A 17,939-nucleotide genomic window follows, 5' to 3' on the forward strand; every position below is an offset into this window, starting at 1 on the left:
GTCTGATGGACCGAATGTCCAGTATAGTGGTGAAAATATGGAACCATTACCACTTGGACCAGACATGACTTTCAACGATCTGATGAACGAGGTTCATAGCATTATTGGCTTAAACCGAATGAATGTACAACTTAACATTCAAATGAGGTTTGAGACTAATAATGCGGTTCAAGTGTTACCTTGTTCTAACGATAGACATTTGAAAGCTTTGAGGAGCGCTGTTTTAATGAGGGGTTATCCACATGAGATATATGTAGAAATAGTGTCTACGTGTACGCAACAAAGTACTCGACCAGATCAACAAGCTACCTATTTTTCCGGTTACACAGAGTCCTTCCGAATGCCCTCACAAGACATTCCATCAACTGAATATGGGATGGGGTCCGTCAGCAGACTGCTTCATGACGATCGGTTCCAGATGCCGTTGAGTTCACATATAGCTTCACCTGTATATGGTGGAACATCTACGACAATGTTTGGCCAATCTGGGCCTTCGACATCGAACACAGTTATATCTTCTCCCATGCAACTCCAAAGTTATTCACCTACGCAGCATGATGATCATACATCACCGTCTCAACCATTGGTGAATCATCTTGAAAATCTACAACATATGGTGAATAACGAGTTGTCTCTGTATGATGCGCTCCGGGAAACAAATGATGAGGCTAAGAGCGAAGAGGAGGAACCAATTCTGGATAACATGGATGTTGATTCTACAGACATGGAAGGTGGGGAGGCCATGGTTAGAACTCCTATTCCTTGGTTAAGTCAAGTAAATGAGAATTATGAGGTTGATCAATATTGGGCCGAATCAGGTAGTCATACAACATTTGTGATCGGGGGGGGAGTTTGAGAAGGGTATGTTCTTTGAATCTAAGAAACTGCTTCAGGAAATGGTGAAGAAGTATTCTATACAAAGGAACCAATTCTACACCACAGTGACCTCGAATGAGAAGGTCCTTCATATGCGGTGCAAGAAGAATTGTGGTTGGTCGCTACGAGGCACCAAAAAAAGTGAGCACTCAGATACCTTTACCATAGTCACATACAAAGGCCCGCACCGGGACACCTGTGTCACTGAAGTGTTATCTACAGATCATGCACACTTGGATTCATCCTTAATTTCCGATTTTGTGAAGTCTTTTGTGCAGAAAGATCCATGCTTGAAAGTTGAATTTATACAGGAACTCATATCCAAGCATTTTCAGTTCGACGTTACTTATCGAAGAGCATGGTATGCTAGGGAGAAAGCCATAGCTGAAGTATTTGGAGATTGGGAGAGTTCTTATGGCCGACTTCCGCACTTCATGGAAGCACTCAAACAGTCAAACCCGGGAACCGTTGTTGTATGGAAACACAAAGCTCTGGTAGACGATGTTTATTACAGCAACATGGAAGTGTTTGAACGAGTATTTTGGGCCTTCGGCCCTTGTGTTGAAGGTTTTAAACATTGTATGTCTGTCATCTGTATCGATGGGACGCATTTGTACGGGAAATTTAAAGGAACATTGTTGGTTGCTACAGGTGTGGATGCAAACTTCCAAGTATTTCCGCTTGCATTTGCGTTAGTTGAAGGGGAAAACATTTCCAGCTGGTCTTAGTTTCTGGGCTGCATTCGGGTTCATGTCACTCAACGGGATGGCCTCTGTGTTATATCTGATCGACATGCTGGGATCATTGCAGCAATGAATGACCCTAACGTTGGATTCACCGAGCCGCGAGCCTATCACAGGTTTTGTGTTCGGCACTTGGCTTCTAACTTGAAGACTCACGTGCGAAGAAATGACATGAGAGATATGTTCAAGGCTGCTGCGTACCAAAGGCAGGAAAGAAAACTGGTAGCTGATATGAGTTTGATCGGTCAGGCGTGTACCAAGGCCATACAGTATATTGTCCAAGTGCCCTTGCCTATGTGGTCTTTGTTTCACGATGCTGGTCGCAGATATGGGATATGTACTACGAACTTCTCAGAAACATTTAACAATGTGTTGAAGGGTGCTCGATTTCTACCTATCATGTCCCTTGTGGAATTAACATTCCACAGAGTCAATAAGCATTTCACTGATAGAAGGGAATTATCTAAGACTAGATCTGAACAGGGACTTGCATACTCCCCCAAAGTCACATCCATTATGGAGAAAAACATTGCAAAGGCTAGATATCACAAAGTGGAAGCGTATAACCGTCGACTGCATATATATCAAGTTGAAACAAAGAGGGGAGATAGAATTGGTAGAAAAGGAGGCCATAGACATACTGTTAACTTTCAGTAAAGAACGTGCACATGCAATAAACCACGGATCTTCCACCTCCCATGTTCTCATGTTCTAGCAGTTTGTGTGAAGTATTCGATATCAGAGCGGCCATGGGTGGACCGGGTACTGCAATCAGAGGCCTACGTAAACACATACGCTCCCCAATTCTGGCCTATCCCTTATGAGACGACATGGAGAGAGAATGGAGGGCCTAAACTCATTCCCGACAACAGCATGGTACGAGGACAAGGTCGCCCTAAGTCAAGATGCATACGCAATGAAATGGATGAGACCAACCGTCCCGCGAGCAAATGCAGCCTCTGTCACCAGCAGGGTCACAACAAGAGATCGTGTCCCTCTAGATCGACCGGGCACTAATTTTTTATTTTTTCTGTTATCTAGAGTGATGTAGTAGAATAGTACGGTGATTGTATTTCTACATTTCAAATGATTGTAACAGTTGGATTTTTAGATTGAAGTATGAGATTTGAAATTCTGTATTTTGTTATCGCTTATATGTAATTTTTACTTTATAATTGTTGGATTATAACTGTTTATGAACAGATACCATGGACACCCGAGAAAGGACACCCGGACCCACCGACCCTTCTGTCCTTACACTACATGACACACATCGTAGCGTTGACATTTGGAGTCAGTCGGTTGATCCGGCGGGCATACTGACATGCAGGCACTACACTGTTGCGTTCCTTGGCGATTGGGTTATCGATCCCCGTATTCTGCCTTTCGTGGAGTACGCTGGCTTCATGGGTATACATCGGATGGCGTTCAGAGAGGTCGACACAGCGCTTGTTACTGCGCTTGTGGAGAGATGGAGGCAGGAGACGCACTCCTTCCATCTACCTGTTGGGGAGGCGACCGTGACGTTGCGAGACGTGGCGATACTCACACGGCTTCCCATTCATGGGAGTCCGGTGTCTGGATCTGCGTTGGCCGATCCCCCCGGTTATGTAGCTCAGGTTCTCGGGGTTCAGCCAGGACCGGACGATATCAGGGGCGGCGGATTGAGGACCGGCTGGATACGCGACAGTTTTCGTGCGTTGCCTGATGGTGCTGATGAGGCCACTATTGCGAGACATGCTCGAGCGTACCTTTTTCTGCTCATCTCGGGTGTGTTGTTCGGTGGCAAGAGTGGCAGCCATTTACAGATCATTTACCTGCAGCTGGTAGACCACGACTGGGAGCATATTCGTGGCTACAGCTGGGGCAGTGCTTGTCTGGCGATGTTGTATCGCCATCTGTGTAGAGCATCCTGCTGGGGTTCTCGTGAGATCAGCAGACCGTTATTTTTGCTTCAGGTAACCTACCTATCTGTTAAAAATTTAATTCGGAAAGTTCTTACTTAGTTTACAATTAACCTAGTTTTGTGTGTTTGATGTCCAGTATTGGTCTTGGGAGCACATCCATGTAGGCAGGCCAGGTAGGCCTGCTATACATCGTCAGGGGCAGTAGGATCAGGACCAGCAGTATGAGCGGTACATTCCTCCACCACGGCCTTCTGCTGACGAGGCGTACGCTTGCAGATGGGCGGTCCCCAATCTGACATATGCGCATGCGGCGAGGGGCCTGCCGTACTACCGAGACACCCTTGATCGACTGACCGAGGATCAGGTGAAATCTTTAATTTGTTTATGAAATTGTTATTTATTATGTATACTCTTAACATATTTAATATGCACTAACCTGTTTATTATGTTACTTTTTATGTGTTATCGCAGATGACATTGGACCCGTATGAAGCTAATTTAGTTGCTGCCATGCCTCCACATCTGCTAGATCATCAGGCGCAGTGGCTTTCTAGGGTCCCCCTGATCTGTTTTGAGGTCGTCGAGGGTCACCTACCAGATCGAGTCATGCGACAGTTTGGACTACGACAGACTGTCCCCCAGCAGTGTGACACTAGTGCCCGGCTGCACCGCATTGACCGTCGGGGAAAGAGCGACAGGAACTGGCGGACGGAGCATGCCCAGTACATTGACTTGTGGCATCGACGGTTGGAGTTCGTCGTCACTGGTGACCCCATCCACGGCGTTATGGATCCATACGATCCATACATGGAGTGGTACATGCGGATTACACGGCGTTTCATCAACCCCAGCTACACACCGCCATCCGCACATTATCATCCATCCTTTGACGTGATCAGGGGATATGTATGTGTATTTGATTAACTTATCTTTATCAATTTTAAATTTTTATATCATTAAACTAACTCATCCTTAATTACTGCAGGCGTTGGATATGACGGCGATGGTTGACGCACTGTCGGACGTCCTTCCAGGCATACCTGAGCCGCCCAGAGCACAGGTCGAGCAGGTGCGAGATATGGGCATGGCTACCTTGCAGAGATATGGTCACGCCTATCTCGTCCACCCCCGGGACGATCATGGCGGCCACTCTAGTCACTCACAGTTCGAGGCTGGCCAGAGTAGCTGTGGGGGTGATCCTTCGTCATTCACGGGCGCAGAGGAGTACGACATTCGCAGTTCCGTGCCCCTACGTCATCCTGATGACCCATCTTCTAGCCAGCTGACTCCGCCAGTATGCCCGAACCCATTTACCACGGTCCGTCACTACAGCCGTCGTCAAAGGCCGAGAGTGGACATACAGGATAGAGAGCCGTTACACCAAATTGATGAGTCAGAATAGGATAGAATTATCTGATTTATTTGTTGTAATGACCTTCTCTAGTTTGTTGTACATAACACTTACATTACATTATTATTTTAATAATTATTTGAATGAATTTATGTCTTGTTTGAATTTCAAATTCCTTATTTGTCCACGTTTGACTCATTTCGTTCAAAATAAATTGTGGATGTGGAGGTGGTGGATGTGGAGGAGGATGGGTGGTGGAGGTGATGGATGTGGAGGAGGAGGGTGGTGGAGGTGTTGGAGGATGTGGAGGAGGAGGGTGATGGTGGTGGTGGATGTGGAGGAGGAGGGTGGTGGTGGTGGTGGATGTGGAGGAGGAGGGTGGTGGTGGTGGTGGATGTGGAGGAGGAGGGTGGTGGATGTGGAGGAGGGTGATGGTGGTGGTGGATGTGGAGGAGGAGGGTGGTGGTGGTGGTGGTGGATGTGGAGGAGGAGGGTGATGGTGGTGGTGGATGTGGAGGAGGAGGGTGGTGGTGGTGTTGGTGGATGTGGAAGGGGGCTGCACTGGCTGCTGTTGGGGGCCTGCTGTTGCTGCCTTCAGCCAGCAGATAAAACGCTGACTGAGGCAGCGTTTTATGCTTAGGTGTAAAACGCTGACTCAGTCAGCGTTTTTCTCTGTTATGTATACAAGTAAAACGCTGATTGAGTCAGCGTTTTACTGTATTTCCAATTTTTTTTTTAAATTTGTATTTCACATAATACGAAATTTTATAAAAAAAAATAATAACCAAAGGTAAAACGCTGACCGAGACAACGTTTTATGTCAGAAGCTCAGTTTCGTAAATAGTTTGGCCACGCGTCTAGATTGGTAAATAGTTTACTAATAAGGCTTACTTTCGTAAAAAATCCTTTTAGTGTATTATATATAACATGATGACAACATTATACTTGTACAATGGTATAACTTTAATACTTCGTTTTTATAAATCTAATATATATATATATAAAGGGGAGTTTTTCCCGAGATTTTAGAGCGCCACGTAGGATTTTTATTTTTAAAAAATTATTAGAGCGCCACACAGGATTAATATTTTTTAAACGCTACAATTGGATTATGCCACGTAAGATTATAAATTATAGTTATATCCAATAAATAATTCAAGTGCCACATAAGAATAAATGACCAATGAGATTTTAATGGTTATATTAATTAAATACGAAATATTATCTTTTGAGATTAGAAATTTTATATAATACATTAAAACAAATACAGAGAAAATGATATATTACATACAATTAATAAAATAACAAATGTAATTACATATAAATATGAATAATTTTTAAAAAAAAAAAAATAGATCGATCCGTGCATCGCACGGGCTTCATCTATTGAGATATATGACAAAGATTATTTTTGTATTCATTATTGTTAGTTGAAAATAAATGTGGTAACCCTTAACAACTCGTATGACCTTATTATTAGGTTATATAATGTGCTTTAATTAAAAAAAAAATTGTGCTTTGATTTATCAAATATGAATTCATTAGAACTTTTGTAGTCTAATAAATTGAAGTTAGGTGACTGCTATTTTTTTATCAAATTTTATCAGTTTAATTTTTCTTTTATTTTTTTATTAAAAAATATTAGTGAAAATAAAGTGAACATAATATAAACCTGTTGATAAAGTTATACAGAACTACAGACTACAGAATACTGTACTAAATCTTTAGTTGTAGAATAGATATAAATCAATTAGGACAACCATTAATACCTTTGGACCGTGAGGCACTCGAGTCCAATAGGCCCAAACCCAATAGCCCAAAAAGTCGAATACAAGAAGTATATACGCTGTCAATTTTATTCTCCAAAAAAAAAAAAAAAAGTTTTCCTAAGGTAAATCTTCATCAAATGCAGGCACAATTTTCTTTTTCTGGGTACTTAAGTTTGAGTTTTAATTTGATTGAGTTTGAGCAAATAATTTCTTACAAACTTCAATCAACTTAAAACCCTAAAATCAACCAGAAATCAAGAACATGAGTGAAATTAAAATGAATGAAAGTAGCAGTGATCCTACTCTTGTTGAAATCCTTCTCAAAACAATCGGTCCTACTCGCCCTTCTCGCCTTAAACTTCCTCCTCATATTAAGGTAATCTTGATTATTCTTGTAATTTTTCGGTATGATTTTTTATTTGCGTGAATTTTGTAGATGATTTGTGCATTTTCTTTTGAATTTTTATGTAATTGATCATAAACCCTAGGCTCGTGATTTGAGGAAACTAGTTGCTGAAAATAAGAATTTGCAAATTGAAAGTTTGAAGCTAATTTTTCGAGGGAATGCATTGCATGATTCCGATGATGGAGATGATGTTTTTATTCGGCTTGCTGATGGTGGTATGATCTTATTCTGCGCATTTTAGGTTTTCTTTGAAAACTAGTTCAATTGGCACTGTATCTGTAGGTAAAATTAACTGTTATTGTCCTAATTTGATGAAATTTAAGGAAAGAGGCATTAAATCCACTTAAAACTTCTCAACGAGGCCGGTTGTATATACACGTTTTGGTGATGATACAATGGAGTATGGTGAATTGGCATTTGCATATAGAACTGGTTAATTTAAAATCTAATGTGTGTTGCATATGTAATGGAAGTTTAGACGGCATTTGTAGTGTTGCCTTAGCTTATTGGGATTGCTAATTGGGATTTGGGGCTAATGAAGTACATATATGATGAGTAAATTTATAATTCCTGAATGAACCTAGAGAGTAAATTTATGATTCCTGAATGAACCTAGAGCTATATGGGATTGGCCAAGCAGAACAAGTACACTTTCTCGAGGAAGGAAGAATGATAGAAAGATACTTGATGCCCTGGACTTTAGTTGCCAAAATTAATTGTTTTCATGTCGTGGAGCTGTCACTTTAGGTTATACCTCTTATTGAATCTTAATTTAGAAGCAACTTGGGGGAAAAAAAGTGCTTGTTATGAACACTTAAATTTTCAAAAACCTCAGAAGTCAGAAGGGAAATTGAGGCAATGATTTTCTTACTTACAATTTTTCAGCTTTCTTGTCAAGGAGCTCTAGGAATAGTCATGTTTGACGGCTTAAGGTTTTCAATAAATTGTCTAGATTGGATGTAATGGGAGTTTTGCATAACATGAGTGGTTCTACAGTGGATTTTCTGAATTGTTCTCATAGTGAAGATGAGATTTGCAGCTGTTGTGGGTAATACCGTAATATGTTATGACATAGTAAGATTCATTAGAAAAACTGAAAACTTGGTATTGAGTTTGATATTTTCTTTTGGAAGTACGAGGCTTTCTATGAGATGTGATTCATGTGATTAGTCTTAGTGTGCGTAGTCTTTTTTTCAATTCTTATTCATTGACTTTTTTCCCCTCCTAGTGGATGAATAAAATGAGTAAAACATTTACTTGGAAGATTTATACTTCGTTGATTTTGTTTTTCTTTTACTTGGAAGCTGGCTCTGTGTATTCTTTTTCACCTCTTTTTCAGATTGCACCAAAGGCAATAGCTTTGGTATACATGTCGCATTACTGCTAAGCTTATGAAGCTCAATTGATTTATATGAGCTTGCTTTCCCTCAAAATCAAGTTGGAGACAGTATATAGACCCAGCTTTTAGCTGAAGCTGTCAGATGATCTGTTTTATATGGGTTGTGGATTATGTACCTTCCATCTTTTATGGTTTTTTTTTTTTTACCTAATGCATATCTCCTAAGTCCATACTGTATGATTTGCAAAAGAGATCCTTATATTTACTCATTTGATTAATGGAAGTTGATCAGTACCAAATTGATTATTGTTATCTAGATTCTACACAGTAACCAGATAAAGATGAATATAGTGCCCACGCACCACTGTATACTTTACCACCCTCTAGCCCACACCACTGTATACTTCTCCTGTTCTCCACCCTTTACCCTTCCCACATATACTATTAAATTACCAAGATATCTATCTTATGCTAACAATTGTCAAGATTTGTTACTTTTGACATTCTAGAAGGTGCTGCTTGTGAGTATTGTGACTGTGTGGCTATACAGGATAATGATTCTAGCATTTTTGTCTTTAAGGTGTGGGCAAAGACTTTGTTGTCTCCTTGTCTTTTGACGGTTTATGTACTTTAAATATCAATCTTAAGTGTTGTGCATTATGTTTCAGATTGCTTGATTGTAGCCGTCAGACCGAAGGCACCACCAAAGCATATTAGAGCTGGATATGACGATGATGATGAGGATGAAGAAGATCTGGTTGGAATTTTTTGTTTTTTTTTTTAAAAAAATTATTTTTTAACTTTACTCCTTCGGTTTTTGTAAGATGGCTTCTCACTTTCATCCCCTGCCTTCGTTTCTTTTTCCTTAATGGAATGTAGAAGTTCCAGCTCCCAGAGTCAACAAGTCGATGGAAACGGAGGCTCTTTCGTATTTTACATGATAAGTTGAAGCTTCCTGGTGAGTATCTATTATCTAAGTTGTTTCTGTATTATACCTTAAATTTGTGCTAATTCTTACCTCTATTTTTTTTTTTTTTTTTTTTCTGTAGATATCATCTTGATTGCAATTTTCTCTCTCAGCATAAAGGCTTGGGCCTTAATCATCCTATGGTTTATCATGGCTCCAGTTGCACACCGATGGGATCTGGGACCTTTATATGTAAGTTAATTATATCACCATTATATGATTGTATATAAACCCCCCTGATGTTTGTGTAATCTTGTATATATTGTCGCATTCCATGGGGTGCATGTGCAATGTGACATTGGTCGCAGTTTTCCTGTTGCTTGGTTGCAATCGGTCAGGGGTGCAGTCAGAATGAGTTCAGTTAGTATACTTTTCTTTTAACTGTTTAGTTTCAACAGAATCTATCCTGTTGTCACTTTCGTTAGGCTTTCACTATCTGCTAGATTGAGATCAAGGAATGTCTTCTGTTGTTTCCAACCTCACTAATGTTTGCTACTATTTAGATTATGGATAATATAAGGACAATATGCCTTGGTTAGCAAAAGGATAAATTCATCTATTGACTGATGGGGTTTCCATTTTCTTAATGTTCACATGTTTGGAGGCATGCAACAGAAGGAATATTTCTTTACCTTTGTAGGAATATTTCTTTACCTTTGTAACTTTTCAGATATTATACAACTGATTTTGGCTCATGCCAGCCATTACTTGGATGCATCTAATTGAGGTTCCAAGGTTTTATTTATTAGTCTATCATGTTTAATGTGAAAGATATTTTAGAGCCTGAAGCATATAACACTATTGCAAAGAAAATACATAGATCAATTAGATTCTGATTTAGATGGTGAAAACAGAGTCCCAGATAAGCCGCTTGAATTATGATTGCAAGATCTAAGTAATAGAACTCCTAGGAATTTTACTTTTATTATTATTATTATTTTATTTTATTGGGCCGCGGGGGGGGGGGGGGGGGATCTTTTATTTCGTGCAGAAATTTAATTTACTTACTCAGATTGGCCTGATCCTGCAGGTGAATCTGAGACTAACAACAACAAAGCCTTAGTCCCAAAATAATTTAGGGTTGGCTAACATGAATCATCATAAGAAATCGTACGGTATAAAGAAAAGGGCATAACAAATTAATCATTTGAAAATGACGAGTAAAGTGAGCAAACGAAAGCATTCAAGAAAAATTAAGGGAGTTTTAAAGAGAATCAAGAATAAAATGAACAATAATATGACAGTGAACAAGAGTAGTTTAGAATCTTTACATTGAGGGAAGACTTGGGCTATTAAGGTTGGGAAGGTTATTCATATATGAGATTCATGCACAGCTATATGGTTCAGTTGACGTGTTGGTTTAGAATTTGATTGACCTATTAGCCATCAAGGGAGATAGTAAAAGGGTTCTAAAGTGCTGCTACTATGTGTGGTTATTGTTAGGATGAGATGTAACATTTGTAAATATTGTTGAGAATTGTTGTTGCTACATGTGTTCATTGTTACTTTTTTTTCTTTCCTTTTTCTTTTTACCTTTTGCTATCTGTGCAAGAAAATCTTGTCTACAGTTGATATTGAACCAATTTGAATCCCTTTTTTATACATCTCAATGCGTGTTACTGACTCTAACAAATAAAATTTTTCATTTGTCCAGATACTCGGAACAGGATTTTTTATAATCTTTTGGAATCTTGGACATCGTCAGTCAGGTGAACTCAGGTAGGAACTGACTGAGGCATTGCTGTCATATTTCTTAAGTTGTCTGCCAATATTACTAGTCTTACCAAATTCAAGCCATGCTCTTTTTTTTTTTTTTTTTTTCCATGATACAGTATGCACCTTAATTTAGTTGATTTGTTAAGGATTGGTGTATAAAAGAATGATTTAGATTGTATCCCATACATCATATGTCTGTTTGTGAGTCCGTCGTCGGATGTGCCCTTCTATATTTTCGCCGCCTCTGTCCATAAATGAACTTGAACCCTTCGTAGCTCTAATTTGTGGGAATTCATAGGCAGTGGTGTTCTTTCAGGCTTGTAGAATCTCTCCCTCCTTTGGTAGGGCAATATACTTTGCTAATTGGTTGTTTTTGTACTTTATTGGCATCCTAATGTCTCTCTATGCTTACATACAGTGCATATTCAATCTTCAACGAGGACTTTAGGGAACTTCCGGGAACTCTTAATGCTGACCGCTTGGACAGAGACCTACGAACAGGTCAGCTATAAAAGTGATGGTACAAATGCGCTCTTGTGTATGATTCTGCCAGATACCTTAAGGAACTATGCAAGTACAATTTTTTCATAGAATAGGTTCTTCTCATCTGTAAGCACTAATTTCCCAGAGTCCCCTCCAAAACAAACCGCAGCGGCAACTGAATGCTTGAAGACATTTCATGTAAATGCTGAAACTATGATCCCATGTGTGTTCAATGTTGTTCATACAGTTTTGATGATATAAAAGCTACTGTAAATTTTCTCACTACAGTTGTTCTAGTTTTCTTAATTGTCACTATTACTATTGTTATATGGTTATAATAATAATGCGCCTAGAATTTTCTGAGTATTACATGTGTATTCAAGCTGGCAAATCAGGAATTAGGGGTCACTTGTAAGTTTAAGAAAAAAATACATTTACCCTTGATTATTTAATTATCTACTATTTAAGTATTTAACCATACCAACAGTATATTGTGTGAAATTGTTAGCAAAACAATATCATTATCAAATAATACAGGAAAGTGTTAACGTTTGGTTTACTTGATATAGAAATTAGCATGTCATACATACGGAATATCCCGTATTATTTAGGGACAAAGGGAGTATTTGGTTTAAGGAATTTAAGGAAGTAACTGTAACTTAGAATAGTCAAAGTGCAGTCCTAAATCAATTTAAATAAAATTAAAAAAAAAAAAAAGGCCATGACTCGTGAGGAAATTTATGTTGGAATATACTGTAAGATAGAGATTTACATTAAAAACACAAACCGTCAGAATTCAGTAGTACTATAGTAGTTGACCCAAAATTGTAAATATAGACATAATAATGAATTTTCTTAAGATAGGATCATTACACCCAAAAAAAATTAAGATAGGTCCAAATATAATGATACAAGTCATTCGACACGTGCAGAGAACAGTCAACTATTCCTGTAATGAAAAAACAATTTATATTACTCTGCTATTCAGATTCGACATTATTACTACATTTTCATTTTTATTTGGAAGGACGTATCAAATTATAGCAGTATACTGTTATTAATCAGATTCCTTTTCTTTTACTACCTCCGTTATATATTATTATCAACGATTAGACATTTTTCCTCTCTACTGCCAAATCGTTGCAAATAATATATAACGGAGGTAATAGTTATTTTATAAAGTTAAAAATTTCTTGTACTAAACCTTAAAAGCTACTCGTACCAACGAGGGGTAGAGGGCCTTAGCGAGTTAGAGCCTTAGAGGTAAAGAAATTGTTCTAGCTTAATAAGATCAAATAATGTCTTCTTAGGTCAAATCATGATCATAGTGGATAAAATTGACATTGATACCTTTTCACATCACTGTTTGATACAGCCTTGCAATAGAGTGTATTTCAATCTATTTTAGTTTTGAAATTTAACAAAATTTGATTCAGTTGTTTGCAAGTATAGAATTGACCTAAGTCGCTACATTGCTCAAATGCTCATCAAAAAATCAATTTCCCCACAAAATTTTTAAAAAGTACCCCTAAACTCTCATAGTGAGACAAATAAAACTCGATATACAAGTAGATAGGTTGAAATTCTTAAATCCCTAATACGAGAATGAAGAATTATTATGAGCATAAAATAAAAAGATTAGTAGAAAAACAAGAAATTAAGGACTTCACCATCAACCAAATGTTGGGGAATAGCCTCTAGAACAATTTTTAAAAAAAAATTTGAGGGTTTTGAAAAAGACACGGAGAAGAGAGAAAAAAGAAGGGAGGTGACACATTTTGATTGTCCAGCATTAAATACCTCATAATATTAAAAATATTTTAGCATGTTGAATTTGAAATATAGCACTATAGAGTTTTCAATTTTATTCATAATTTTAAACAAAAAAATTGGTCTAATTTATTTTATCGGTCTATTTTTTTAGTTTGGGCCAATTTTTGAACACCCCTCCAACAAACACAATTGAATGAGAATTATATACGTAGTAAAATGATTTAAGCCTAATTTTATTCACTTTATTTTCAGAAATTAAGCTTAAAGTGTATAAAAGTTAAGACAAAATTTTGATGTTTAAAATTAGGAATTCATGACAAAAACACGCGTAGATTAGTATAATTTAGTGTGTTTTTGTCGTGATATTCTAAATTTAAACAATTTTCAAAAGTGTTTTTAATGCTTATATGTAGCATTTTCCTAAATTATAATAGTTCATACGAGTTGACAAACATATAAAGGAGTACGGAGTATTTGAAATTTGTCTAATTGTCATATGAATTGCATTTTTACCCACCTAAAAAAACACGTACTTTGTTAAAAATAATAAATGTTATATACATCCCTTAATTACATATAAGAAGCTAAAAAAATATTTAAGAATAACCTAGTATTAATTACACATAATATTGCTTGGCTAATGGTTTTTTCAAAAAAAAAATAATAAAAAAATAAAAAACATTACTTGACATGGATTTTTGTTATAATTCTCAAATCTGTTAAACGGAGTATTTCACAAAATATTTTTAATGTTTGTATTCAGCTGCAAGAGCTTCATTTAGCGTTAGTCTGACTATAGCATAAATTATAAAATACAAGTTCTTACGTTCACCTAGGTGCCTTTTTTATTTTCTTATACTAGTATAGTATATAATTGTATAACTCAATTTTTAGGTGATTTTTTATTATTATTATTATCACAAAATAAGTAATAATATTTAAACTTCAAAGAACTCCGTTATTGAGATTGGTAATGGGAGTAGCTTTCTATACTAGATAGAATGATAAAATGAAAATTATTCCTGCGCCAATTTCAACACGAAATTGTCTTGTATATATATATTTAAATACAAATAATAACATAAAATAATTAAATATTTGAATCAAAAATAATTTTTAAAAAGGCAGGAGAAGAAAATGGAACATGGTGGTTGGACTTAAACAACCCATTCCCTACGGCACGCTGCAATTAGCTTTGGTCAGTCAACTGTCAACCCCCTCTCAACAACAACAACAAATATCCTTAAGCTTTGTTGGTTTTATTTATGACATTTAATACTGTATCCTTTTTTAAGAATTATTGATATTTATTAGTACAACAATACTACTAGTACTATTGTTAAAACAACGCTTTTTTTAGAGTGGTCACACTGGCCAGCCACACCGTGAGATTAGCTAGATACATAAAAGCATTGACCAGATAACTTTTGGCCGATTGAATATGTAATCCCTGGTTGAGTAATTTGTGTCCGATTGAGTAACTCCGACCATACCGTATGTCTAGCTACATATAAAAATTTGTTATGTTAGAAATATAAGAAACGAAGCATTAGGTGTTAGAAAATTTCTCTGGTATATAATTTATGACATAATATTCATATCAATATTAGAATTGACTTGGTAAGTAATACTGTTAAGATATTTGGTATTATCTTATATGGTTTATGCTACGATAATAAATTATTTGGACTAGTAGTGGCAAAGCTTTGTCCTTGATCAGGACTAAATTAAAAGTCATGGCCTGGGATCAAATACTACAAATGGTTCTTTTTTTAGGGGTTGAGATCGATTTTCTTGTGCTTCCCCTTCACTCCCACAAAAATAGACTTGCAAAAGTAGAGTATATTGACCCGGGAAAGGTTCATAGCTTCATTCCCCTTACTTTAAAGGTTGTGTCTTTTTATTTTGAATCTATTGAAAATTTTAAGCATATAAAAATGAGACAGCATCTAAAATACGGAGGGAGTAATTTATAAGCAACATAAACATAAACTTAAATCAGATTACATCAAGTTCCGCCAAGGACATAAGCATAAACATAATGTGGCAATTTCAAAGAATGAGAACTAGCTCACCTACTCAGACACCAAGTGAAGAAAATTTAATGCCCAAGTTTGAAAAAACTATCTTTGGTTTTTCATTCTCTTCAACGGCGTGTCCACTCCCCATTCTCTTTTTATGTCCACATTTTAAAAATCTACCACTTTTAATTAATTTAGGATAGTGATTGCCTAAAGGACTTTGGACCATTCATATAACAAATTATTAAGTGTACTTGTATAAGACCATATAATATAATTTATATAATACTCACTACATACTACTAGTATAAGTATGTTTTGAATTTGTAGGCGGGAATTAATGGCATCCAACTCTAAGATAAGACTAAGATTTTGACTTCTATTACTCTTTACTTAGCTTAATTATTTCTTGATATCCAAGTGATTAGGATAATAATGACAATAACGTGTTGAATTTTAAATCTTTTTGTTGGTTTCTTACTTTGGTTTCAGTTTGGGTTGACTAGTTATGTTTTGCTAATTACAATTAATCATGCATACTGTTTTGTGTCTAATCTCAAATTATGATGATAATGACCGATAATGTCGTGTTTTAGTTTCAAGTCTAGTCTCAAGGTGAACTATTATGAAAGAAAGTAAATTTACTCCAGAGGTTAATTGCACTTTGCACCACTATGAGTGGTTGACATTATGACTATCTCACTAGCTTTTTTTTTTTATCATTTTCATATTATATCATCCGCTATGAATTATTGTACATGTAGCCTTAAGGGCTAATTATTAATGTTAATATGCATGAATTCCTATAATATAATGGCACTTTTTATTAAATTAAAAATTCATGACAAAATCATACAACAAACAATATTATTATATTTAATGCTTGATACCTATGCCTTTCATATTCTACGTAGTATACACAATTGGTAGTAATTATTACATATACTCGTACAACATTCCCTAAATACCATAAACAATTCTATAACTCCGTACTAATAACAAACTAATAAGGTTTTAACCTAGTGGTTAAGAATGAGTGTATGTGTACGATAGGTTACAGGTTCGAATTCTATCTCCACGCCTATTTAATTTGTAATTTGTATTGACAAAATTGCTACTCAATGATTATAGTTAATTCAATTTATCAATATTCTATTTTTGAAAAGGAAAGACTACAATATTCTAGTTATAAACTTATAATAGTTACTTATTCAAGGGTTACTCAGTTAATCAGGAATTACTTATGTCCTGTTCTAATAAACTGAAATCAGCTCAACTGAACTAAATTGAAATGAATATTTTATAAGAAAAAGGAAATTAGGAGCTGAGCTGAACTAAACTAAACTAAACTGATAAACGTATGAGAACAGGTCTTTAGTCGATCAGAGGTTACTTATGGAGGTTATAAGTAAATTATGAATAAGTAACCTCGGTCACAACTCACACGGTGTGATTAATCACGTATAAAATTTTGTGCTTTTAAAAAATGTCAACATAGTCACATGATGATCTTCAATGAGTCTAGTAAGGGTCGGACTATTTTAAAACAATTTTTTACTATGTATGTGAATAAACGATGTATGCATCCTTAAGGTTGTATGTTTAAAATTGTGTGCTTTTAAAAATGTCAACACAATCACATGATGATATTCAATGAGTCTAGCTTAGTAAGGGTCAGAGTATCTAAAAACAATTTTTTACTATATATGTGAATAAACAAACAAAAACGATGTATGCATCCTTAAAGTTGCGTGTTAAAAAGTTTAAATTAAAATATTAAAATTAAAATCTATCAGGTGTATTACACTAATTTATAATTATTTTTTTTAATGTAAGCGATAATAGGGGTTTGGGGGATAGATTATGCAATTATGCTTACGAATGTTACGATATTCCATGCTATTCCCGTTGCATAGTGAACAAATCTCAAGTTGTAAATGGTTAGCATGGAGTTGGTAATGGTATAGCATGGAATATCTGATCTTTAACATGCATATTGCATAATAACTTGTCACTTTTTAAGCTAAGGTGTGTTTTAAAGTCACACACTAGAGTAATAATGTTGGAATATTACAACATTTGCAAGTCAACGGTTGTAGGCGTCTAGATTACACGTACTATTTTTCATGATTTATTACTATATCTAAAACATTTCCCTTTTATTTTGGCCCCATGCATACATCATCAATTAATTATACTTATCATTCCTTTCTTGATTTTATTTTATTCAAACATATACTACCACCTCTTTTTTTTTTTTTTTTTTTTTTTTTTTTTTTTTTTTTTTTTTTTTTTTTGTTGTTGTTGTGAGTTTGGTGCAACGAAATATAAAGTGTATTATTTAATTGATAAGTGGAATGGGAGAAACTAAATCAATTTTTATTTTATTTTTTTACTAACCCCACAATCTATGATAATTGTTCTTAAGGGATTTGGATGAATTTGTTGAAATTTATTGGTTGTGGTAAGGTCAATAAAAATGGGACCATATTTGTAGTTTTTATGATGTTTAGTGAAGGGAATACAAGTGTAGTATCCTCGTCCAAGCAATAAAAGCTCCTCCTCTAAGTTGGTCTTCCAATATAACA

The 17,939-nt window shown here is 36.0% G+C and overlaps 1 protein-coding gene across 2 annotated transcripts; it reads left to right on the forward strand.

Moving 5' to 3' along the window:
* The first annotated feature begins 6,568 nt into the window (after positions 1 to 6,568).
* Positions 6,569 to 11,842, forward strand: LOC110730213. Of its 2 annotated transcripts, none has more exons than XM_021909996.1 (7): positions 6,569 to 7,022; positions 7,135 to 7,267; positions 9,075 to 9,148; positions 9,271 to 9,349; positions 9,441 to 9,550; positions 11,013 to 11,077; positions 11,493 to 11,842. In XM_021909996.1, exons 1-7 carry the CDS (start codon positions 6,909 to 6,911, stop codon positions 11,584 to 11,586), a joined length of 669 nt encoding a protein of 222 aa, XP_021765688.1. In that variant the 5' UTR covers positions 6,569 to 6,908; the 3' UTR covers positions 11,587 to 11,842. The 2 variants fall into 2 exon arrangements, with proteins under 2 accessions (XP_021765688.1, XP_021765687.1); XM_021909995.1 differs by having other exon boundaries at positions 6,571 to 7,022; positions 9,060 to 9,148.
* The last annotated feature ends 6,097 nt before the right edge of the window (positions 11,843 to 17,939 follow it).

Source organism: Chenopodium quinoa, unplaced genomic scaffold (genome assembly GCF_001683475.1).
Source record: "Chenopodium quinoa cultivar QQ74 unplaced genomic scaffold, ASM168347v1, whole genome shotgun sequence".
In the NCBI taxonomy this organism is placed as follows: domain Eukaryota; kingdom Viridiplantae; phylum Streptophyta; class Magnoliopsida; order Caryophyllales; family Amaranthaceae; genus Chenopodium; species Chenopodium quinoa.

Coding starts and splice junctions, on each gene's coding strand:
- LOC110730213 (XM_021909995.1), top strand. CDS start 6,909: ATGAGTGAAATTAAAATGAATGAAAGTAGCAGTGATCCTACTCTTGTT. Junction 7,023..7,134: donor AACTTCCTCCTCATATTAAG/GTAATCTTGATT, acceptor CATAAACCCTAG/GCTCGTGATTTGAGGAAACT. Junction 9,551..11,012: donor GGGATCTGGGACCTTTATAT/GTAAGTTAATTA, acceptor TCATTTGTCCAG/ATACTCGGAACAGGATTTTT.